The 24,917-nt window shown below is 43.0% G+C and overlaps 1 protein-coding gene across 6 annotated transcripts in view; it reads right to left on the reverse strand.

Annotated features, from left to right (window-relative positions):
- Positions 1–24,917, reverse strand: part of Vps39 (VPS39 subunit of HOPS complex) — a 36,239-nt gene that overhangs the window by 6,583 nt on the left and 4,739 nt on the right. For 2 of the 6 annotated variants that reach the window (XM_070005867.1, XM_070005871.1), the window contains exons 2-20: positions 23,538–23,603; positions 18,135–18,167; positions 17,627–17,691; positions 16,946–16,988; positions 15,040–15,134; positions 13,553–13,651; positions 13,099–13,191; positions 10,603–10,786; positions 8,961–9,081; positions 8,738–8,879; positions 6,984–7,113; positions 5,482–5,624; positions 3,076–3,219; positions 2,499–2,640; positions 2,321–2,407; positions 1,912–1,985; positions 1,566–1,664; positions 778–895; positions 250–378 (exon numbers count right to left, since the gene is read on the reverse strand). In XM_070005867.1, coding sequence (XP_069861968.1) covers positions 250–378; positions 778–895; positions 1,566–1,664; positions 1,912–1,985; positions 2,321–2,407; positions 2,499–2,640; positions 3,076–3,219; positions 5,482–5,624; positions 6,984–7,113; positions 8,738–8,879; positions 8,961–9,081; positions 10,603–10,786; positions 13,099–13,191; positions 13,553–13,651; positions 15,040–15,134; positions 16,946–16,988; positions 17,627–17,691; positions 18,135–18,167; positions 23,538–23,603 — 2,007 coding nt within the window. The remainder of the gene's footprint in view (positions 1–249; positions 379–777; positions 896–1,565; positions 1,665–1,911; positions 1,986–2,320; positions 2,408–2,498; positions 2,641–3,075; positions 3,220–5,481; positions 5,625–6,983; positions 7,114–8,737; positions 8,880–8,960; positions 9,082–10,602; positions 10,787–13,098; positions 13,192–13,552; positions 13,652–15,039; positions 15,135–16,945; positions 16,989–17,626; positions 17,692–18,134; positions 18,168–23,537; positions 23,604–24,917) is intronic. The other 4 variants (XM_070005869.1, XM_070005872.1, XM_070005868.1 and 1 more) reach the window with 3 other exon arrangements.

Genomic DNA, 24,917 nt, shown 5'->3' on the forward strand with positions numbered 1-24,917 from the left:
AGGAACCTGGCCAAGAGCATGTTCCAAAGCAGAAATAGGTGACAACCTGACTATCCAATCAGTTAGCAGTGGTTCCTACCCAGAGAGACTGCTCTTAGTCATGGTGTGGAAGTGACTCCCCAGAGGGGACAAGGCAGGAGCACCGGCAGTTCTACTGTCTTCCCAGGCCCACGGCTGTGGGAACGGTGAAAAGGGAAAGGCACTTTTGCACTACGCTGAAGTGGCTTGGATCCCGAGCCAGACACTCACCATCAAAAGGGAAATCACAGATGAGCCGGCCTGGATCGTAGTAGCTGGAAATCTCCAGGAACATGAGCAGCTTCTGCCGGTATTCTCCCAGCTCACCCACTTCTTCTCCGGCAGGAACGGGGGTTTTGCCTTTCAAGGAAACCAAGCTTGATGTGAAAGAATGTTGTGGTGAAGCCATGTGGGGGTCATAAGAAAAGTGTGGGGAATGGGTCAGTGATGTCACCCCCCTGACTAGAAAGATCTCCACAGTGGTTTGTTTTCAAGTGTTCTTTTACTTTATGATCTCCAAATAATGTAAGAAGTTTAATGAAAGCAGGCCAAGTAGGGAAACCCTAGCAGGCCAATCAGTTGCTCAGCAGCACAGCTGTCATCTTGCAGACAGATGGGTTCCTTCTGTCTTCCTCCAGGGAGGATCTCAGACATGTCCAGCTCCTGATACGGGCTCATGAGTCTCCCATGGCAGGCCTTGGTCACTCAGTGCCCCCGGGCAGAGAACAGTGCGGCCTGCCTTTCAGTGGGAGCTGGTACCTGCGGGGAAGGACAGGAGGTACTCCTTCATCAGACACTGCACCTTCTCACAGTACAGCTGGATCAGGCAGTTGTGGAACCGCGAGCCTGTCTCCTCCCAAACGTGGATGATGTGCTCCTATGGTGAGATGGAGGCCTATCTGGTTAGTATCCTCCACCTAGGTACCTGGCCTCTTCCTCTACTTTGTATTTTTAAAGCCCAACAGGTCCCAACCAGATATCCCTAGGAACAACTCTTCTGGTTTTGGCTTTTGTGTCAGCAGGGTCTCTGGAGGCAGCCCAGGCTGGCCTAGAACTCATGGTGCTCCTGAATTCTAGGATGACGAGCAAGTGCCACCACCCGTAGCGAGCAACAGCTCTTCTAAAACCACAGGGAAATGTCACAATGCACCAGCAATGTCAGGAAGTGACTTTTTTTTTTTTTTCCATTTCCAACCTAAATTCCTTTTTCTAATTTTATCCTAGAATCCTTAAGTCTTATACTGGACCATGTAATTAGGTTAATTGTTTGCATTCTGGTATGTAAAACTTGATTTTCCTGTGGTGATAGTTGAGTTTGACTGCATAAATGGATCTGACTCCCCCCAACCCCCCAAATCATTGTTCTTTTATTCTCTATACTCAGACAGCATCATCAGCAATAGCATTTCTAGCTTGGTCTCCTTCTTCAAAGAAAACTGAATTAACTTTATATACATTTTCACCAAACCCCAAGTGATATGAACCGCTGAAGTCCAAGTTGCCTGACAACTGCATCATATAGTCCTGAAGGTCAAAAAATACCTTACCAGATAAGGAATAGCCAGACCCTTGAAATTCTCTATTAAGAAGTCGAGCACTTGATCTCGTGGTAGAGACTCCACCTCCGGGAGATCTTCGGTAAATATCTATTGGAACAAACCTGACTTCTAGCAGCAGAATCAAATGACTGAAGTTCCACCAAATGCGCATGCATGCACGTGGTAGGCCACTTCTGAAGAGGCAAGGTGTACAAGGAGGCACCAGTAACTCCTGGCTGTGTGGCAGACCATGCTGCGGGGCTCTTTGTGCCACACGCACAGTGCGCCCCACTTTGCCTCCTTCCCCTGCTGTCTCTCCAGCTATGTTACACCTCTGAGGAACTCCATCATCTACCTTTAGGCCATCTTCTGGGAAGTCTCTCAGCACCCACATAGAGTAGGAAAAAATCAAAAGCAGGTTTTCTGTGCCTATAGGAAAAAAAAAAAGACCTGTCAAAGGTTTGTTCAGGACAGGTGTGTAACTGGCCTCAGAATTCATCTGTGGATAACATGGCTGTTCATGCACCTGCCATTCAGGGTCCACATGGCTTTGCCAAACTGGTCACATGCCTGTTGGCTGTCATAGTTTGGCTACGAAGGTCTCAGTGGCAAAGTTGAAGACCAAAGTTGGCTGAATACCAGGGAGGGAGGGGAGGAGGGAGTAATGGAGGAGGGAAGGAATTGACTACCCAGACTCAGAAAGGGTGGGAGGCCAGGTCCAGGTGGTGGAGCTGTCTCCCGCGGCTCTCAAAAGGTGGGCTCACCCAGGTGCTGCAGATACTGCACTGTCCTCTCGTGGCCTTTCAGCGGGGAGTTTGCTTTCTTGGACTGGTCCACCAGCACCTGCAGAGCTGGCCACAGAGCCCGAGAACAAGGTCATGAGCCTCTTCACCATAAGAGACACCACATCCCGTCCCTGGACGCCAGCCCTCCTCCCGTCACCTTTCTCGTGGAGCCCCTTCTTCTCGTATAGGATGATCAGCTCGCTGTACTTGTGGGCCTTCTTCAGCACATGCTCACTCTCTTCAATGTGGCAGTGATTGTTCTCCAGGCGCAGCAAGGGGGCCACCAGGGCCACATTGGTCTGGGGGAGGGGCACAGAACCTCAGTGGAAGCTGCTTGCGGGGAGGCTCCCCCTTCCCTAGCCCCTCACCTCCCTGGCTGAAAGGCCAGTGATGTACCATGGGGGCTTTAAAAGCACTTATGTCTTTTGGTACAATGTGTCTCAATAGTGTGTGTGTGGTGTATGTGTGTGTCTGGGTGTGTCTGTGTCTGGGTGTGGGGGGAGAGACACTTCCTTTGAGGAATTACAGTACCAACCACAATCTTACCGGGAAAGAGCAGTCAGTTGTAAGATTCTGGATGAATATCTTACCCTATCCTCCTAATTCCACAGACTCAGCTGCACGGGCCAAGGGGAGGAGGTCCCCCTTGTTCTTACCAGTGGCAGGTCCCCCCTAGTATAGAGCTCCCTTGCCAGTCCCCAGGACAAAGGGACCAGAATGTTGAGACCACTCACGTGGAGGTAGCACTTAAGCAGGGTGGTGTCAATGATCTGCAGCAGCTTCTTCTTGGATTTGATGGTGGGAGTGCCTTCCATGAGCGGGGAGGTGCTGGACTGATGATCAGAGTCATTCAGCTTCTTCACCAACTGACTTCGTTTCTGAGAGGGCCAAAAATGAGGGAGTGGTCCTGGCCAGCATTAAGTCTTCCTTCATCACCTGAGCCACTGGTAACTCAGTACCTCGACATCAGCTCAAGCATCTCACACTGGCATTCAATTTTTATCAGAGACCAAAACTGATGACTGCCAAACTGCCACAGATTAACGACAATTATCTGTTAGTTTCATTTTGTCTTTGCAGTGTTAAGGGTTGAATCCAGGGTCGTACTTTACTCCCAGCTTTCTATTTGTTTTTGAAGTTAGCTTTTGCCTATTTTCAAACTCCATATACCTGGACATGACAGTTATAATCCCAGCAACTTGGGAGGCTGAGATGGGAAGATTCTGAGTTTCAGGCCAGCTTGGACAATATAGATACCCAGTCTGAACAACTAAAAATTTACTGTGTGACAGTGGCTCATCTTAGCTACTCAGGAGGCTGAGATTTGAGGATCATGCCTCAAAGCCAGCCTGGGCAGGAAAGTCCGTGAAATGCTTATCTTCGATTAACTACCAAAAAGTCAAAAGTGGAGCTGTGACTCAAGTGGCAGAATGCTATAGCACTGAGCACAAAGCTCAGCGACATTGCCCAGGTCATAAGTTCAAGCCCCAAAACTAGCACACAAAAAATAAATTAATTAAATCTTTTTTTTTTTTTAATTGGTCATGGGGCTTGAACTCTAGGCCTGGGTGCTGTCCCTCAGCTCTTCAGCTCAAGGCTAGTGCCACCACTTGAGCCACAGTGCCACTTCTAGTTTTCTAGTTTTCTCTTTCCCCAGACTGGCTTTGAACCATGATCCTCAGATCTCAGCCTCTGGAGCAGCTAGGATTATAGGCGTGAGCCACAGGTGCCCAGCTAATTAAATCTTTGAGTGGAATCATCCAGTTTGCATTCTTTTGTCTTTGCATTCTCTGGTCTTGTATGCTTTGATATCTCTCTAGCCTAGTTAAGTTCATGCATTTCCAATGTCAGTGAAGGGCAGGAAGAAACTATGCTCAGATACTTAAAGCAAATATTGGGAAATATTCTAGGAACTCTCTTCTCTTGGCATGGGGCTGTGCAGTGTGCACGCAGAGGCAAGTCTGTGTGATCCTTGAGGGCTGCCAGTCACAGCTGGATGCTCCACAGCTGGAGCCTGACATCAAGAACATGCCAAGGCTAAGCACAAGCATGCCTTAGCAGACCTGCAGGCACCCACTAGCACAGCGGCAAGCAGCGGAGGGCGGCATTACAATTTTCCAGCAATACTTCTTGCAATACTTCTACAGGTCTACAGAACACTGAAGAAGAGAAATATTCCTATGGTTTCTGGGGACAGAGCATACAAACAATAGCTTTCTATGGGAGAAATTGTGGGATAACAGGCTTTCATGAGACGATAGTTTAAGTGTTGACTTGAAACTTTGACTTATCTTTCCGTAACAGCAAATTAAAAGAAATTAAATAGAAATGCCCACCTCCAAAAAAACATGAGAGTAAATATAAGAGTATTTACTGCCAAAGACTTTCACAACATATGGCTAACTCTTAAAAAGTAAGCTATAAAACAGTGCAGTTTCATATCCAGCTATAATAACTAAATGGATTTTAAAAAAGTAACTCCTAATTACATATAAGAAGCTAAAAAGGGGCTGGGAAGTTGGCTCAGTGGTAGAGCGCTTGCCTTGCATGCATGAGGCCCTGGGTTCGATTCCTCAGCACCACATAAGAAAAAAAAGCCGGAAGTGGCGCTGTGGCTCAATTGCTAGAGCGCTAGCCTTGAGCTGAAGAACTGAGGGACAGCGCCCAAGCCCAGAGTTCAGGCCCCACGACTGGACCCAAAAAAAAAAAAAGAAGCTAAAAAGACAGCACTAAAATGTTCATTATTTATCTCTGGTGGGAATTATAGCAGATTAGCATTCCTGCTTCCTATTTTTCTGTTTTCCATTAAAACAGTCATTTCCTCTCTAATGAGGTACATTGAAAAAAGGTTTGTATTTAAAACAAAACAAAACAAAACTTTGCTCTTTTCTTTCAACTGAAATGTACCCTGAAGTTCTTATAGCAGCTTACTGTGAGTTTATTAGGATTTGAGTATGTCTTGGTTTGAAAATTTGATAAGAAATAGATCAATGGTATCATTAAGTCACAAAGGCAGCAGACAGAGGCAGTGTCCCACATAGACTTCAAAAGCACTCACAGAATGTCCACAGTTCCCACTGTAGATAAACAGGTGCTATAACTTCCAGGTACACTCTACCATGCACCTGTGTTATACTTACCTGCGTCAGGTAGTCAATCAGAGCTAAGTGAGCCTTCTCCAACTCAGCACCAGAGAGCACAGGCAGTGGGTTTGGGTACTGTAGCTGCTTCCTGTAGTCTGTGGGCAGCAGGTCAGGGTACAAGCCCATCACATGGGTGGGATCTACAAGAAAGGTATGCATCACTCCTCTACAAAAGAGCCTGACAATTTAAGGATAAAATAAAACATGACCATTACCACAGGAAAATGAGTTCCAGATTGATTTGAAAAAGGAAAATAGAACAAGTCTAAGTTCGGAAGAACTCAATGAGTTGCATACTTATGATCTGAGCACTCTATGTAAATGTTAAAATTTCACTGAAATGCTACAAAATCGCATGATTCTATCTTCTAAAATATAGGCATATGTAGAATTAGAACTCAACACTTATCAACTTTCTTTAAAGTACAGGATAAAAATTTTCCAAAGATCAGTTGATAACACTGAAATAAAAAATACCAACAGATCCACTAAAGAAATAACGTTTAAAAAAAAAGGATAATTAAAAAAAAAATCCAGACAACTGGCCACGAAATGCATTTGTAACATATATGGAAAGAGGTTAATTTGCTAACGAAATAAAACAAACCCACAAAACTGCTGAGAAAAATGTAAAATTTCATTTGATAAATGGGCAAAATAACTGACAATAATATAAAGTAGGAAAGTATTCTGATACAGAGGAATCTAGGGAACTGTTTCTTTTTAACTCATTAAGTGTACTGGAGTCCCACAGATGCTGAGATGAAATAATAAAACCCTGCAAGTGGCCTACATATCCCCTCCCAGCTGCCACTGCGAACTGGATAAATAATTCACAGTGCATCCATACTGTGCAACACTGTGCTACATTCAACTGGCACAAAGCATCTCTTTCTAATTCTTAAGAGTTGTGAATGTCAAAGATGAAAAATCCTGTTCTTCAGCACTCGGAAAAGTCAGTATTCTGGATAAAAATCTGGTTCTACCAAGAAGCTGACATGGGAGATTTGGGACTTTTAAGTGAGATGGAGGTCTCCCTCCTCACACTCAGCAACCAGTTCATTGGTGTTGGCAGTCAGATGTGGTATGCTCCAGTACCGGCTCTGTCTGCATCTAGAGGCATTTGACCAGATATAGCTGTGGGACCAGAGCAGTGGAAGCAGCAGCAGCTGGCTGAGTTCTAGGTTATAGCAGGTATGTGTGCATGCGCAGGTATGATAGAAGAAAAAGATATATTATCCCTAACAATGCAATTTTGGAAATAACGAGTAATTGCTCAATAGAAGAATAAAGAAGGTATGTTTAAATCAACTGATAAGAGCATTATAAAGTCATTACAAATTATAATTAAGAAATGTACACTGCAGTAAAGTAATAAAAGTTACTCAAGTACACGAAGTTATGATCATAAATCTGTTAAAAGGTATACATGCATAACAAAATGTGGATAAGGATCAAACAAATGAAAGATCCACCCCAAAGCCACACCTGCCCGTTACCTGTGCCAAGCTTTGCAAAGACCTGCATGGACTCATCAAAGCGCTTCTGGCAGAAGAGGTTGAAGGCATACAAGTTCTTGATGTGATGGATTTGTTGTTGCTTTTCACTGTCTGAATCATCTTTCATTTCCTAAGAAATCGAGTAAGACAAAGACTCACTCAACAAGGATTTATGCAGCCCATTCTGGGGGGAGTCGGAAGATGTACCATCATGTTCCGTCCTGGAACACAAACAATGACATTAACGGAAAAAAAAAAAAAACAAAAAAACAGGTCAACTCTGAATAAAGTTGAGTTTAGTTTGAAAACAATACAGGGTGAGAATGACCTATAGAAGCACCTGTAAATACAGCGTGAGCAGGGGTGTAGGAGCGACTAACTGGAGTTAGCCATAGCTGGGAATGTGACACACGGAGGGAAGAGGAGGGTACTATTGGCTAAGGGGACGGCATACGTGCAAGCACCTAGAATGACAGCAAGCCTGGTAGCTCAGGGACTGAAAGCCAAGTGGGACAGTCAGCATAGCTCACAGCAAAAAGTTCATCAGTGGGGCTGTTACCAGCCCTCATTATCCTGAAAACCTTTTCCCTTTATATCCTCTTTGACTAGTCTCTACTAAATTTAATTTCTTCCCTCCCTTCTTCTGATCTCCCCTCTTCTCTTCTCCTGTCCCTTTCTGATAGCAACCATTGTCAGCTGCACGTGGTCCCATATCCCCACTTGATGCATGAATGAGAAAGTGAAGATGTGAAAATTAAATGCCCCAAGAAAGAAATCATCAATGTGAGATATTAGTGGTATCTAACTCTTAAGACTAAACTTTCGTCTTAAATTATCCATTCAAAAGTTAACATTGCTCTTCCAAAGTAGCCACCATATTTGACTACACATACTGACTTAAAGAAAAAAAAAGCCAAATGTGACAGTGCTTGCGGAACTCCCAGCACTTGGGAAAATGAAAAGTTCAAGGCCACAACCTCCCTAAGCACTGGGATTATTAGACATGGATTATGTGCAGTAGGTGAAGTAGTTTGAGAGGGTTGTTACAAAAGAAGCAAGCCTGGTCCTGTGCTCTAGTGGAAGGATAACTGTTGGCTGGCTCCTGCAAAGGCTTTTGCTATTCCTCTCCATGCCTGAAGGTGGCGCAGTGAGCTGACAACCCAGAGCTTAGGCTATGCCATTTGGACTTTACACCTCCGAAAAGTGTGAGCTACATAAACCTCTTTTCTTTCTAAAAGTAGACTGAGTCTAGCATTTTGTTACACTGATGAAAAGCTGACTAATACAGTAAGGCTTGTGCTTGAATGTAACAACTTGAGGTTGGTTTAGGATGTCTAAAGAAGTCAATTTGTCCAAACCCAGGGTCTGCTGAGCTAGAGATCTGAGAGGCTATCTACTTGCTGCATTTAACCAGACATAGGACATTCATTATTATCACCTTATGTTAATGTCTGAATGATCTTTACATTTTCAAAACCAATTATCAACTAAATTATCTTATTCTCATTAATTCTTGTAGATACTATTGTAATTGGTATTTATTTTCTCCCTTTGGATAAATAAAACAGGGTGAAAAAAGTAAAAATCACTTAGCTACATTCATATTTTTCAGGTAAAGACCCTGAATTGAAGCCCCCTGACTTTAGTTCAGTGTTTATTCTACTAGTCCCAACTAAATACAAATGTCTACAGCAAATTCACCTCATTGGAGAGTGAGGAAGGCCAACTCACACCCACACTGGAGACACACTTACTGCAAGCTGCAGAGCCAGCTCAAACTGCTTGTCTTGGAGAAGCTGCTGGATCTGGGTGGCCATGGGCACAGGAATGAGTCTCCAAACGAAATGATTGCTGGCCACATAGATAATGTTGGATCTGGAGGCAGGATTCAGAACACTTGGTTGAGAGCGCACGTGCTTTCGGGGTCACAGGTGACTTTTGGATCATGTGGTGGCGCACAGAAAAGAAATTCCTTACCCCCCTGAAGTGATGAAACGGGGTCTTTGCAGTTCAATGCTCTGGACCAGAAGCCTTGGCTCAAACGTCCGGATCTCTACATACCGAGGCAACACCGCGATGATGTACGGAGGCTGGTGCTCTGCGGGAGAGAACAGGCTCAGCACTGGGCTTTGTGTGGGCGGAGCTTCGCCTGCCCGTACTATGGTGCGCTGAAATGCATCTTCAAGCACCACAGGTCAAATACCAAGCTGGGACCCCACACTGCAATCACAGAAAGGAAAAAGCACTGCTTTGGCCAGGTGTGGTGGGCTACATGGTGAGTCAGGTAAGCCTGGGCTACGTGGCAAGAACTTGTCTCAAAAAAGTGAAAAGAACAAGGTGAATGTTGCTTTGCCTGAGTGATGCCAAGAGAAATCTGCTCAAAAAAGGTACATCAGGTGTTACTGAAGACTGGACCCCACGTGACTGTCTCCACAAAGAACTGGAGGAAAGTGTCATGTGTCCCTTGCTCATGGGTCACACAAAGCCAGGCCAGACCAAAGGTGCACATGGAGAAGCTGGTGACAGAACTGTTTCCTTCTCTTAGAAAGGCAAGGGAAGGGTAGTTTATGCCTGCCCTATCCATCTTTCCAGCCAGTAATCCTGCTGGAGGTTTGTGCGGGGAAGAGACACAAAGCTCCACTTATTGGTGGTTATATTGGTTGAATGTTTTAGTACCTCTAACACACATATGTTGGAAAGTCAATGCCCAATGCAGCGCTGCCAGAAGGTGTTAGGGCGCCCCACTGTGAACAGGACTTGCAAAGAGGGGGTGATCCTCTTTTCAGCTCTTCTGTCATGTGCAGACATACTATCCTTTGTCTTTCTGCTTCTGTCTCTGAGGATGCAGCCCAAAGGTCTAGTCAGACACCACACTGGTGCCCTGTCTCAGATTTCCTAGTTGTCAGAAGTGTGAGGAAACCCAGCTCTCCTCCCTGTTAGTAACTTGGTCTGTGGCAGTTACAGCAGCACGATGGACCAGGACAATGGCTGATGGTATACTGGCTGTTCTCAGAACTGTCATTTTCTATCTGATTCTCATGATGGTTAGGACTGCTTTTCTTTATCATACACATCTAAAACCACTTTGGTTTCTTTCAGGCCAGTTCTCACCATGTGGCCTACATTGCCCAGGCTGGCCTCAAACCCCTGAATCTCCTGTTTCAGCCTACAAAGTATTTCAGATTATGGGTGAATGCCAGAAGCACTTTTATTAAACTTTCCACAACTCAAAACTTAACTCTTGTTGGCCCAATATAAACTCTTGGTTACATCTCTTTATTCAATTTTTTCTTCTTTCTTTCTCTCTCTCTCTTTCTTTCATTCTTTTGCAATAATGGGATTTGAACTCAGGGCCTTGCACTTGGCAGACAGGTGGCTTCACCACTTGAGCCATATGGTACATGTATATTTGGCACAGGCTGGCACTGCAATCTTCCCAATCTCTACCTCCAGAGTAGCTGCGGTTATGGGGACTAGCCCTTTTTTTAATGGCTCTAAAAGGAGAACTAGGTACATGAGACAATATGAACTACTCTGCTAAAACGATGACTGACTAGGACTCCATTCAAGAGGGGTGACGCACAACCCCAGCCAAAGTGGACAAAGCTGCTGGTCTCACCCATGGCCACCGGAATGTCTGTCCAGTTCAGGGCACATTTCTGTGTGCAGATGCCTTCCTCGTTGAGCACCACGGTGAGATCATCCTGACCCACGGCCACTTTTCCATCTGCCAGGGGTGCAACTAAGGGCTCCAGCTGTTTTCCTGTTGGAAAGAGCTCTTTGATGGACCCCTTTCCATCCACCTGTTACAGGAGGGCACAAAATGAGTCATCCAGCATTGCCCAAAGACATAGATGTGGCCTGGAAAAATCCAGACAAAACCCCAAATCTAGAAGCCAATGATGCTCCTTCTGTGACCTAAATTATCTTTTTTTTTTGGTCAGTCCTGGGGCCTGAACTCTGGGCATGGGTGCTGTCCCTGAGCTCTTTAGCTCCATGCTAGCGCTCTACCACTTGAGCCACAGCACCACTTCCAGTTTTCTGAGTGGTTTATTGGAGATAAGAGTCTCACTGACTTTTCTGCTGTGGCTGGCTTTGAACCACGATCCTCAGATATCAGTCTCCTGAGTAACTAGGTTTATAGGTGAGCCTTTGTTTACTGATTTCTTATTAAGCTTACCACAAACTTATTACAGGACTCAGCAACCCCATTTTCAGGAGTCTGCCCAAAAGAATGACAAATTTGTTTACGCCAACTTGAACACAAGTGTTTTATAGCAGCCCTATGACAGTTTTAAAAACTGAACAGCTCTGGGCTGGGAAGTTGGCTCAGTGGTAGAGTGCTTGCCTTGCATGCATGAGGCCTTGGGTTTGATTCCTCAGCACCATATAAGCAGAAAAAAACCAGAAGTGGCACTGTGGCTCAAGTGGTAGGACACTAGCCTTGAGCTGAAGAGCTGAGGGATAGTGCCCAGGCTCAGAGTTCAGGCCCCACGACCAACAAACAAAATAAAACATAAAAACAAAAAAACCTGAACAGCTCTATCCTTCAGCTGATGAATGGATAAACTCAGCGATACAAAATAAACTACTGATGAACCTAACAAAGATAAATCTCAAATGTACTATACTAAATGAAAGAAACCAGATTCAAAAAGCTACATATTATAGAATTCTATTTATATAATATTCTAGGAAAGACAAAAATCTAAGCCAGAGGATGGGGTAACACCGATCAAGATGCACTGTACTCATAATCTGACATGTTGAACTGAAATGCCTTTGTATAAAAAAATCAATACTGCTGGGTGCTGGTGGCTGGCACACACCTGACACCCTAGCTACTTAAAGAGGCTGAGATCTGAGGATCGCAGTTCAAAGTCAGCCCAGGCAGGAAAGTCCATGGGACTACTGTCTCCAATAAACTACTCAGAAAGAGCCGTTGGAAGTAGTGGTGTGGCTCAAGTGATAGAGTACTATCCTTGAGCACAAAGAAACTCAGGGACAGTACCCAGACCCTGAGTTCAAGCCCCAGGACCAGGGGAAAAAAGAATTTAAAAAAAAATCTAAGCCACAAAGAACAGATCAATGGTTATACAGGTTTGAGAGTTGGATGAAGGAAGTTTGAGGGAGTTTGGAGTAATGTAGTTGTTGTGAATTACTGTGGACTAATATGCTACAAAACTCCAAGCATTTTTCAAAACCCAAAATTGTACACCAAAAAGAATGAATTTTATTGTGTGTCAATAAGTGATTACTATTTGAACAGCTCTGGCTCTGTTTTGATCCCTTACAAACTTTCTCTCTACATATATGGCTGTTTGTTACTAAGTCAGCCGCATAGCACAGACTCCTTACTGATGCTGATAAATAAGAATGTTCTAAAAATAGACAGATGGAAGGACTATACCAGTAGGGTAACAATGAAGAACTAAGACTATGGGGAACAAGAAGAGGTTTTAGAATTGCCAAGTCTAGACTAGCAGACAGGTATAAAGCTAAGGGACTTAGATTAGCTTTATAAAAAAAACCATTTCTACATGTGATATGCAGACTAAAGGAAGAGTCTCATGGACTTTCCTGCCAGGGCTGGCTTTGAACAGCTATCCTCAAATCTCAGCCTCCTGAGTGGCTAGGATTACATGTATGAGCAACCAGCACCCAGCCCGTAGTGATTATTTCTGAGTGGAAGTGATCTGTACTTCTTTTGACTCCTTATCTATATCTTATTTCCCATAATAAACATATGTAGCTTAAAAAAACTAAAACAGTGGAAATAAGTTTAAAAACAAATATATTCAAAGATTCAAGGGGACAGGGTAGCTCAAAGTCTTAAAACTACTTAATACATATCTACAGAACTCTTGGGCACACATGTGTTAGGACAGCGGGGCATGATAATACTAATTTTCTTTCCTAATAATGAGATAAGCGCTGAGGAGAACCGTTATGTACAAGCCAGAGTCAGTCCTTCTCGCTTGTTAAACAAGCATTTATGGAAAACGCTGGAAGAATAAAAAAAAATAAGCAAACATACAAACAAACACAGACCCTGGTATGCCAATCATCTTCCCCAAGGTAAACCAAAAATACTAGCAAAATCATAAAGCCTTACCCTTATCAGGTAATAGTCTCTCTTGAAGCCCACACAGATTGAATTCTCACACCATGCCATGGACTTGGGAACATCAGGTACACTAAAATCCCCCTAAAGAGCGAGAGTAAGAGTTCAATGGAAAGATAACACCTTTCCACCTTTCCACTTCCAATTGGCAAAATAACCCTCATTGTCATCTGAGCACAGTTCCTCCCAGAACAAGCCAGGAAAGTACACTTCATTTATGTCACCTGGGAACTAGACATAGGGCATTTGGAAAAGGCTTCAGAATTTTATCACAAAGGGACATAAGGGCGCTCTCAGGTACTTCCTATCAAGAGGCTAGTTGGGCAAAACTACACACCAGGGTCTTGAACTTCCCCAGAACTGCACAGCAAACAGAAGTCTTTCATGCCATGGGCTGACTGTAGCACCAGCTCCTTCCCCACAGCCAGGCACACATGGACTTTACCTGCAACTCATGAAACTCCCTGTCCTTCCAAAAGTACAGCTGCAGTTTCTTTTTCACTGCCACACATAGCCGCAACACCTCCTCACCAGTCTCCGTGTGCTGGGAAGAGATACCCAGAGCAGATGAGGTTGCACACACAATGCTCGCCATATACAGTGGCAATCACATGACACATTTTCTACCTGGGAATGGACACGAAGTCATGCTGCCGGAAGAGCAGGGTAGAACACTATTTTTCATCACATATCCAGAAACACTTTATCCCCAAGGCTAGCTGCTAAAATCTTAGCACCATGTAGACAATTCAGAGGAAAATCCTAGGGTAAGGGAGGGCCTATCTTGTAGAACTATTTCCTCATTTTTTTTTTTAAACGGAACCCAGGGCCTTGTATGTGCTCGGCAAGTATTCTATCATGAAGCCTCATCTCTAGTCCATGGTTGTCATAAGTGTCATTGATAGCAGGCCCACACTCAATCCTTTGAAAGAACTGGGGAAAGAAAATTCTTATGATCAAAACAATGCAGTGTCAAAGGGAGCCATAAACGTTAAAAAAGTGATCAGAGCTGAGAAGGGTGAGGCAGAGTTTGAAGGACATATAGAACATAAATTGGCCAGAAAAAGAAGAGATATTGTGTGTGTGTGTGCGTGCGTGCGTGCGCGCACATCTGCACCAGTACTGGAGCTTGAACTTAGGGCCTTGCTCTCTTATTTGGCTTTTTTACTTAAGGCTAGCACTCTATGAGCCACAACTCTACTTTGGTTGGTTAACTGGAGAGAAGAATCTCATAGACTTTCCTGCCTGTACTGGCTTCAAATTATGATCTTCAAATCTCAGCCTCCTGAGTAGCTAGGATTACAGGTAAGCCACTGGTGCCCAGCTGAGATACCTTTTTTTTTTTTTTTTGGGTCCAGTCGTGGGGCCTGAACTCTGGGCCTGGGCGCTGTCCCTCAGCTCTTCAGCTCAAGGCTAGCGCTCTACCACTTGAGCCACAGCGCCACTTCCGTTTTTTTCTTTTTGCTTATGTGGTGCTGAGGAATCGAACCCAGGGCCTCGAGCATGAAAGGCAAGCGCTCTACCACTGAGCCACCTTCCCAGCCCTGAGATACCTTTTTTTTAACACAATAAAAATTCCCTAAAAACAAAGGCTAAAGTAATCTGTTTAGAACCAGTCAATTGAACATCATGAATAATTATGTTCATGATACTGTTACAGTCTTTCTCACCAATGGAAGGTATAATAACACTTTGGTGAGTTGATTCCTATAATATAGATGTTTACATTCTAATTAGCACACACAGAGTTATTGCAAATATTTCAACTTTCCACTATAATGGAGGAAAGTCTAATAGAATCCTAAATGAAATACTGTCCTTAGAGTCTGTTGGGTTAGGGTCATCAGCGTGATTCTTCCTGTGGAATGGTAGGAATGAAGGAGGGCTGTACTGAGTGAAGTCCACTGCCGAAGCCCATCTGTGTCCACTTACCTGCAGGTCACATGTAAACAGCGATGCTCCCTTTGCCTTTGAAACTGTAGTGATTTGTTGAAATGTCAACAGGTCGTGGACATAAATGTTGTTTTCTGTACAGGAGGAGGTAAACATATAACCATAAGTATTCAGCATTCTCTAATATAACTACTTCAATACAAAAAAAAATCTGTTAACTGTGTAACATCTACAAGAATCAAATGGCAGGTGCTGGTTATGGTGTAATGTCGGTTTCATTAACTACATGGGCAGACTTCAGTAAAAGCCCTCTCCCATTTCCAAAGCACTGTCACACTTGTCTTTCTCAAATCTGGAAATGTGCAATATGGTATCTGTGCAAGAAATGACTTTCAAAGCTATTTACATTAAGAAGTTCCAATTACAGAAAAGAAATACTCGGTGAATTTGGTATATACTCACAGCAAAGATTCAAAGATTTGTCTGAGCAAAGCTAGCAAAATAATATGGTCATCTTGCATGAGAGAACTTTGTTGCAAGATTCCCCATGGAGTTAAGACAACACAAAATGCTATATATGCTACATCATTCCTATTCCTACACATTCCTATTCCTTAACTTATAAGCTGAGCATAGTAAGAAATGAAAAACAATAGCAAATAACAAAAAAAACAATTATACTAACATTATAAAGAATTTATGTGGATTCAGTATTTCTCTTTCAGAAAAATAGCTAACTGTTCTGTCTTGCGGCCCTTTTCTCAAACCCACCACTAATCACAAGTAACTGACGCTCCAGGGAGTGAACTGTAGGTAAGAAGATGACTGTGGTGTTACCTTGGCCTCACACCTGGTTTTATTTTATTAGTAGTATTTTTTCAGTCATGGGGCTTGAACTCACAGCCTGGGCACTGTCCCTGAGCTTCTCTGCTCAAGGCAGTGCTCTATCACTTTGAGCCACAGTGCCACTTCCAGTTTTCTGGTAGTAATTGGAAATAAAAGAGTCTCAAAGAGTTTCTTGCCTGGGCAGGCTTGGAACTGCAATCCTCTGATCTCAGCCTCCTGAGCAACTAGGATTATAGGCGTGAGCCACCAGTACCTGGCTTCACACCTAGTTTTAGTTACAAACAATTATTACTTACATGTTCACCCATGATCCTAAGCTAACAATGATTCTGCTACTTGGGCCCTAGGCTCAACAGCAGGGTGAGACAAACTTCTAGTCCTCTCTTGCCAAGAAAAAGCCTCCTATGAAACCAGGGCTTTTCAAACAAGGCCTCTAGCAGCCTGGGCCCCATTTGCTGACGCATCACTTTCCACCACAGAACCCAATTTGGCCACATGGTGGGAACAACCTACTTAGGTTGTTCCTTGTGGTAATGCTCAGCTTCCTCTCTTCCTGTGGAAATTCTAATCATCCACCAGCCAGCAAAGCCCTCCCATTACTAAGATCCCACAGCACACTCCTAAGTTCCCACTGGCACTTAACACTTTGTGGCATAAGCCAGAGGTAGCACTGTGGCTCAAGTGGTAGAGTGCCAGCCTTGAGCAAAAAAGCTCAGGGTCAAAGCCCAGGATTGGCAAAGGAAAAAAAACACACAAAAAACACTTTGTGGAATGATTACTTTGTTATATTGGTCTTCATAATCAGAATTTAAGTATCAAAAATATCAAAGATACTTAAACTCTCCCTGGAACTTGACATTCCCAATGTCTAGTTCAGGCTTTGCAGAGTATGGCTTAATACATTACCTGATATATTAAATGAATGAATGGAAAAACCTGGGAAAACAGAGGTCAAGTTTATAGGAGATGCTGCTACCTACATGTGGTTCCGAAAATACCAACTCACTGCTAATTACCATTACAATAACCCTGAGAGGGTTATTTTGGTCACAGTGTTTGTGTTTTAATATGTGAAATATAAAAGCAGCCTCTTTCTTACCTAACAAGCTGACTAGAATCTTAAACTGGGAAACCACATGGATCTGGAAAACAACAAATCATTAGACTCAATTAAGCATTTCTAACAAGGTTTAGCAAATGTCCACTTAACAGTGATTTTAAAAAAAAAAGGGACTGATGAATATCGGTTACAGGCAGAAGACTCATTTTGATAAGCAACCACAATTTCTGCTTATGAGAGGACTGTAAGGCACGTGATACACAGGCAATTATCCCTATAGAAATGGAAGTGCAAAAGGATTTAACGAGTTAATAAATAACATCATTACTAAAGTTCTGGCTTTGTAGGGTACTATGGTGTGATTTATAGCCCCAGGGTCCATGTGTTGAAAGCTTGGTTCTAGTGTGGTGATGTTAAGAAGTGGGGCATGTAGTTAGGAGGGAGTAAAGTAGTTCTCATGAAACCCTGGAACTGGATCTCAAGAGAAGCTGCTGTGAAACAGCAAGTCCCTTTCTGACTCACTCTCTCTGGCTTCGTTGCATGGAGACATGAGCCTTCCCTTTCTTAGAGTGCTCCTCCCTGACAAATGTCTCCAGATCTGGACTGATGCTATTACCTGCCTTGAACTTTTTAGACACTTTGTGATAGTAATGAAAACAGCCTATTAGAGCGGTCTCAGACAAGTCAAATATTATCACAGTCATAACTATTATTGCCTACCTGCTGGATCTTTTTGGAGAAATTCTTATTGGACTTCTCTAGTGTCACTTCAAACCTGTTGCAACCTATGGAAAAGAAAGAAACATAGATACACACAGAAGCAACAAAAACACTGCTTTATTCTACTCTCTTACATAAATCTTTAAAATTCCTAAAAGATTAGAAGTCAGAGATCTGATAGGCAGCTGCCTTTACTAAGCACAGAGGAGCTTTCCACTCCAATTTAAGGGGGAAAAAAAGAGCTACATGCACTGTTGGCATTGGCAGAAAGATTGACATAAGGTTTCCTGAAGCAGCAAGGTACTTGTGAGTCTGATGATCTTCCCCTACAAAATACCTTGGCAAAGTGTTTCCTAAGGAAGAGTATAAACACTAAGTCAACTCTAAGAGCCCAAGCAGTGAAAGCCAGCCAGAAGCATACACCAGCTACCCTATGCCTACACCACAGGGAAGAGCCACACTGAACACCGTCTCCAGAGCTAGTGCAATGTAATGGATCTACACTTACTGCCACTTTCAGGTGATGCTACATCTGTTGGCACTGTTGCAAGAAAGGGGAAGAAAGTTATGGGTCATAGAAACTTGTGTTCCTAAGCTTGGCTGGAGATGACAAAACTACAGAAATCCCTCACTTGCTGCAGGAGTTACATTCCAAAGACCCCCACAATAGGTGAAAATCCACAAAGTAGCAGCGCTATATTCATTTTGTTATTTATATATTTTTAAGGCTTTATAAACCTTTCCCTCCCTCCTATAAGCCTTTTCTACTAGCTTATTAACCTTAACAATCTTATATTGTTTTAAATTTTGGAAGAAATAGTTGTACTGTCGAAAATTCATAGAATTCACAAACTTTATAGACCATGATAACCTGTAAAAGTTAAAATGTGTCTGTGACTTTAAGTATCACTATCCCACAATTTGTGAAATTTATGTAATCACTTAATCTCTAAAAATTATTTTTAAAATAATTAAAATTGTAAATATTATGTAAATACCTACATATTGCAAAATCACCCAATATAGTCAAAATCCTGCGATACAGAATTAGATATATGGGCTGGGAAGGTGGCTCAGTGGTAGAGCGCTTGCCTTGCATGCATGAGGCCGTGGGTTCGTTTCCTCAGCACCACATAAGCAAAAAGAAAAAAGCCGGAAGTGGTGCTGTGGCTCAAGTGGTAGAGTGCTAGCCTTGAGCTGAAGAGCTGAGGGACAGCACCCAGGCCCAGAGTTCAGGCCCCACGACCGGACCCAAAAAAAAAAAAAAAAAAGAATTAGATATATATATTTTAAAAACCCACGATACAGTGAAGCCACAATAAGCAATATAGCAAGGGATGACTGTATTCAGTCCTCAAAGTCACTGAAAAATAAAAGAGTAATTATCATAATAGTAACTATCATTAATCAATAACTAGGTACCAAGTTGGGTTAAAAAATTATATATATTTTCTGTAACCTCACAACTCGTCTCCCAAAACATAGATATTATTACTACTCCAAGTTCATAATCTGAGGGGCCTGATGAGCTTAGCAGCTAGGGAATAGCCAGGATCAGAGCCTGGAAGCAAAGGCAAGACTGACTTTGATCCTGTACTTGAGCTATGCCCTGCTATCCTGCTTCCCCCTGGTGGAGGGGCAGCTCATACTTCAGTTCTGGCGTCAGTGCAGGCTCTCTGGAGAAGCCACAAGGACTCATGCCAAGGCCAGTCTTCCTTCATGTGTCATTCTGCAGAAGAGAGAACGATGGGGGACCGCCCTACAGTTGCAGGGAGATTCTGGAACCTGCCATGGTACATTCATAAGAGAAAAAACAATTCAGTCGCTTCCAGAATGATTGAAAAAGAAAAAGTGGGGGGGGGGGGGGGGAGGAGCCTGGGAAGGTGGCTCAGTGGTAGAATGCTTGCCTTGAATGTATGAGGCCCGGGGTTCGATTCCTCAGTACCACATAAGCAGAAAAAGCTGGAAGTGGCGCTGTGGCTCAAGTGGTAGAGTTCTAGCCTTGAACTGAAGAGCTGAGGGACAGCGCCCAGGCCCAGAGTTCAAGCCCCACGACCAAGAAAAAAAAAAAAAAGTTCTATATTTGAAAAAGACCTAATTAGATTCAACCATCTTTTTATAAGCAAAATTCTCTATGACAGAGATTCTGAAACTTTTAGTCTTAGGATCCCTTTGTAATTAATCATATAAATTATGAGAAACAGTTTTTATGCAAGTTATGTCTATGAACACTTACCAAACTGGAAGTTAAAATTAGTAAATACTTAAAATATTTAGTCACTAACTCATTATATTTAAAACATATATTAACTAATCCATTAACTCAAACTGGCAGAATTAAGACTATGTTTGCATAGAACCTAATGTAATAAAAGATAACTATTTTTCCAAAACAAAAAAAGTAATGTTTTACACTTTTGCAAACCTTCTTTAATATCTATCTTGATAGAAAACAGCTGGATTCTCACATGTGCTTCTGCTTTTAATCTGCTTTTTATGTTGTTGTAGTGTTAGGCTATACATTTGGGCCGTCTTAATCTAGACAACTACTCTACTACTGACCTACACTCCAGCTCTACATTTAATCTGTTTTGACATATTATTTTGAAGTATCTAAGAAAAATCTGTCTTTGCACAGATATCCATCTCTGTCTGTCTATCTATCTATCTATCTATAGTTGGAAAAGGGAAAATATTTTAATAGTTTTTCAGATAATTATGGATCATATGTGATCTTTAGAACTATAAAGCTTGGTAATTTGGTTTCTTGTATTGGGGAAGCAATTCAAACCTATCACTAAACATTTCAGACTATGTCACATTAAATCCACTGGTCTATAAAAAGTAGCACTGTGGCTCAAAGTGGTAGAGCTCTAGCCTTAAGCACAAAAACTCAGGGACAGTAGCCAGGCCCCGAGTTCAAGCCCCCCTGAGCAACAGTAACTACAAAAACAATCACCTTAAAACCCACTGGTCAGCCAGGCACTGGTAGCTCACACCTGTAATCCTAGCTACTCAGGAGGCTGTGATCTGAGGATCACGATTAAAGCCATCCCAGGCAAGAAAGTCTGTGAGACTCTTATCTCCAATAAACCACTAGAAAAACTGGAAGTGGCACTGTGGCTCAAGCAGTAGAGTGCTTGCCTTGAGCTGAAAAGCACAGGGACAGCACTCAAGCCCAGAGTTCAAGCCCATGACTGAAAAAAAAAATCCACTGGTCAACGGGGTACCGGTGGCTCATGCCTATAATCCTAGATACTCAGGAGGCTGAGATCTGAGGATTGCAGCTCAAAGCCAGCCTAGGCAGGTAAGTCCATGACTCTTACTTCCAATAAACCACCAGAAAACTGGAAGTGGTGCTGTGGCTCAAATAGTAGAGCACTAGCCTTGAGCTGAAGAGCTGAGGGAGGGACAGAGCCCAAGCCCAAAGTTCAAGCCCCAGGACAAAAAAAAAAAAAAAATCCACTGGTCTAAGCAAAGGAAGGGGTGGCATTATCCAAAAAAGAAATGTACCCATCACCTGACTTATGAAATGGTAATCCTTTCGTACAAAACCGTAATAACAACAATAAAATTATATTTTTAAAAATTCCACAAGCCAGGCGCCGCTGGCTCACGCCTGTAATCCTAGCTACTCAGGAGGCTAAGATATGAACATGGTGGTTCAAAGCCAGCCCAGGCAGAAAAGTCCATGAGACTCTCATCTCAACGGAAGTGGCACTGTGGCTCAAGAGGTAGAGTGCTCGCCTTGAGCTGAAGAGCACTGGGACAGTGCACAGGCCCAGAGTTCAAGCGCCACGACTGACCCCCCCCCCCAAAAAAAATCCACTTATTTATCTTCTACTTTGAATGGGTCTTTTACTTACATATGATTTAGGAATTGCATGCACTGATCATCTGGAAAATATTGTTTCTACCGGTCATGTCATTTTCAAAATGCAGTCATATTTAATTATAGAACTGACATTCACATTCATTATCATCTTGAAGTGTTAAAAATCTGTCAAGCTCATGGAAGTGGCCATGCTTTCCACAATTCTAATTCTCTCATGAACTTTATCATTTCTAACAAACATTGCCAGTTGTTCTCTTTAAAGTGATGAGGATCAATTTTTGGAGGGAAAAAAAAAGTCTACCAAATACCCAAACAATCTGAAAAATCAATGTCATTCTTTCAAACAAAAATGACACTCTCTGAAGACATTGGCCAGTTCATCCAGTAACTTGACCACACAAGAAGTACTTTTCCCCAAGGCAGCCAATGGCCACATGCACCTTGACATCCGGCAGGAGCATCATGTGTATTTCCCATTACATCAAAAGGGACTGCTTAAAATATGTGTTACCAGAGACCAAAATACAGAACAATTATACCTTTTACAGTTTCACCAAGATTATTCTTAAGTGAAGCTAACTTAAGGGGAAAAAAAAAAACTCTACTGCTAGGAGTACATGGTGGAGAGTAAGTGAGTGATGGGCACCACCTGTCCAGACTAGCGCCACTGCCTTGGTCTGGACTGAGGGCCAGCAGACTTAACTACCATTACTTTTGTATCATCACTACAAATGGCAATACGATAGGAACAAGCACCGTAGTTTTTCTATGGATTTAAGTTTTGTGAGGCTTACTCCAGGAGGATCTTGGGGACATCCAGGGAGACCCTTGGTGCTCTCCGGTGACAACACAACTGAAATTACCTGGAGTTGTTAAAGTGTCAGATGTGGGGGCTGGGAAGTTGGCTCAGTGGTAGAACGCTTGCCTTGCATGCCTGAGGCCCTGGGTTCGATTCCTCAGCACCACATAAGCAAAAAGAAAAAAGCCGGAAGTGGTGCTGTGGCTCACAGTGGTAGAGCGCTAGCCTTGAGCTGAAGAGCTGAGGGACAGCGCCCAGGCCCAGAGTTCAGGCCCCACGACGAGACCAAAAAAAAATAATAATAATAATAAAGTGTCAGATGTGGGATGGAAATATTCATTGGGCTGAAAGCTATGCAACTGCTTTTTGTGGGCCTAATGTGGTTGGATAATGACAGTTGGCTTCAATAGTTTGCTTTAGGACACAGCATCCAAACATCAATTTTCCATAAAGACAGCATAAGAATAAAATTAGGAAAGGGGAATAAAGTGTTTTTTCCATAGTAAAGGATAGATACTACTCAAGAAGCTGAGATCTGAGGACTGAGGTTTAAAACCAGCCCGGGCAGGAAATTTGGTGAAACTCTTATCTCCAGTTAACTACCAAATAAAACAGAAATAAAGCTGTGGCTCAAAGTGGTAGAGTACTAGCCTTGAACAAGAGAGCTCAGGGACAGTGCCCAAGCCCTGAATTCAAGCACCACAACTTACTCAGCACAGGGAAAGGAAAAAAAGGATACTCTTTAGCAGGATAAGTTTCAAAATACTTCATTTATTATTGATTAGAGCTTTAGCATTCAAAGTCCTTGTAAGCCCATTATGGTAGATAGCCCCACCAACTTGTGAGACAGAGTTTAGAGAAGAGAAAGCTGACATTGGAAAGGACATGCACACAGTCTCAAGGTTGGAGAGAAGTAAAACTGTACCCAAACCCACATCTTCTCTTTCCAGTCTCCCACTCATAAGATCTATTTTCTCAGTTCCCCATTTCCCCCTCTCATGGCACAACATTCATCCAGGAGTCTCATTTTCATCAGTGATATTTCTTACTATGGGAAGTGAGGACGGGAGGAGTACTGGGATGCAGTTTGGAAAACAAAACAGGACAACCCTGAGGAATCCCACATGCTCCTCCCCATTTTCCCAATGTGCTCTCTTACTTCAATGTATCATGAACCACTGATTTCAAGCTGCCTGTCAGTCAAATCAAAACTTTTCTTTTCTCTTTTTGCATGCACATTAAGCCATCTCCTTCAGTCGTGGGAACTTGCCACTTACCAATATCTTTCCGAATCCTATAGAGAAGAAGATGTCCTTGTTTGGTTCCAACGAGAAGCCATTCCTCTGCAAAACAAAGAGCCCAGAAAAAAGTCAATTACCTTTAGTAAAACCTTATTTCTTTAGCTGGTAAATTTCTTTGTAGTAATCAAGGAATCAAGCAAATGAGTTGTTCCTAGTAGCAAATGTTATGCAAACCAAAGGTATATGCAAAGGAATATATGCAAGAAATGTTAAGAGATGAACAACATGGAAATACGCTGTCTCTGTAGGAAAGATGTTAAAAAAAATAAAAGGCAGAAAACAAACAGGTAATAAGAGAACTACTGAAGAGTTTAATTAATCCAATTAAAGTATAATATATGGACTGGGAAGGCTGCTCAGTGGTAGAGCACTTGCCTTGCATGCCTGAGGCTCTGGGTTCGATTCCTCAGCACCACATAAGCAAAAAGAAAAAAGCCGGAAGTGGCGCTGTGGCTCAAATGGTAGAGCTCTAGCCTTGAGCTGAAGAGCTGAGGGACAGTGCCCGGGCCCAGAGTTCAGGCCCCACGACCGGACCCCCCCCAAAAAAAGTATAATACATGCTTGTGTGAAATTCCTTTATACAACTAATATGCACTGAAAAAAGAAGGGGGAAAAAAAAGAAATGTCTAATTAGGCTGTGATTGTGGCTTTGTGGTAGTGTCTAGCATGCATGAAGGAAGGAAAGAAATGTCTGAGAATGAATCAAGGATATTTACTGAATAATTACTATGTGAGAGATATTGAGAGGATCCCTGGCTTCACTGTTTCAAAAATCAAACTGACCAAAAAGATGTAAGGACTTTTTGCTGGTCTTTTTTTTTTTCTCCCTTCATTTCTTTTACACAAATAGCTCCTGACATTTGTGTTAGCAGCTCCGTCATTGGCCACGTCAGAGATAATCACTGAATTCCCCTGAAAGAACCAAAGGACAGCCCACAAAAGGACAAGAGTTCCCCCAGTACAGGCACTAGCCTGAAACTGCAGCAGCAGCATTCTGCTTTTCTCGCCTTTTGCTTCCATGGATGCTGCCTTGAGCTTTGGGATCTGCTCTTAATTCCATAGCTTTAGAGTGCTCTTCTGCAGCCTCTCCTTCCTCAAGGGGGAAATGTACTGAGTACTATGGGCTCCATGATGGTGGTGGTTGCCTTTCTGGGCTGCAAGGGCTCTATCAAGACGTTCTGTTGCTCATTATCCTCCTTGCTGAGGTAACTTTGCCATCCTGCTCTTCAGTACATGTGACCCAGAGACTGGGGACGGATGGCCTCTGCTGAGACCCTGCATTGCCAGATCGAGAAAACCAGCCGGGTCCTAGGGCTGAGAACTGCAACTGCCCCGTTTCACCTCTGGAAATCCAAA

Source organism: Dipodomys merriami, unplaced genomic scaffold (genome assembly GCF_024711535.1).
Source record: "Dipodomys merriami isolate MVZ:Mamm:240054 unplaced genomic scaffold, mDipMer1.0.p SCAF_69, whole genome shotgun sequence".
Lineage (NCBI taxonomy): Eukaryota > Metazoa > Chordata > Mammalia > Rodentia > Heteromyidae > Dipodomys > Dipodomys merriami.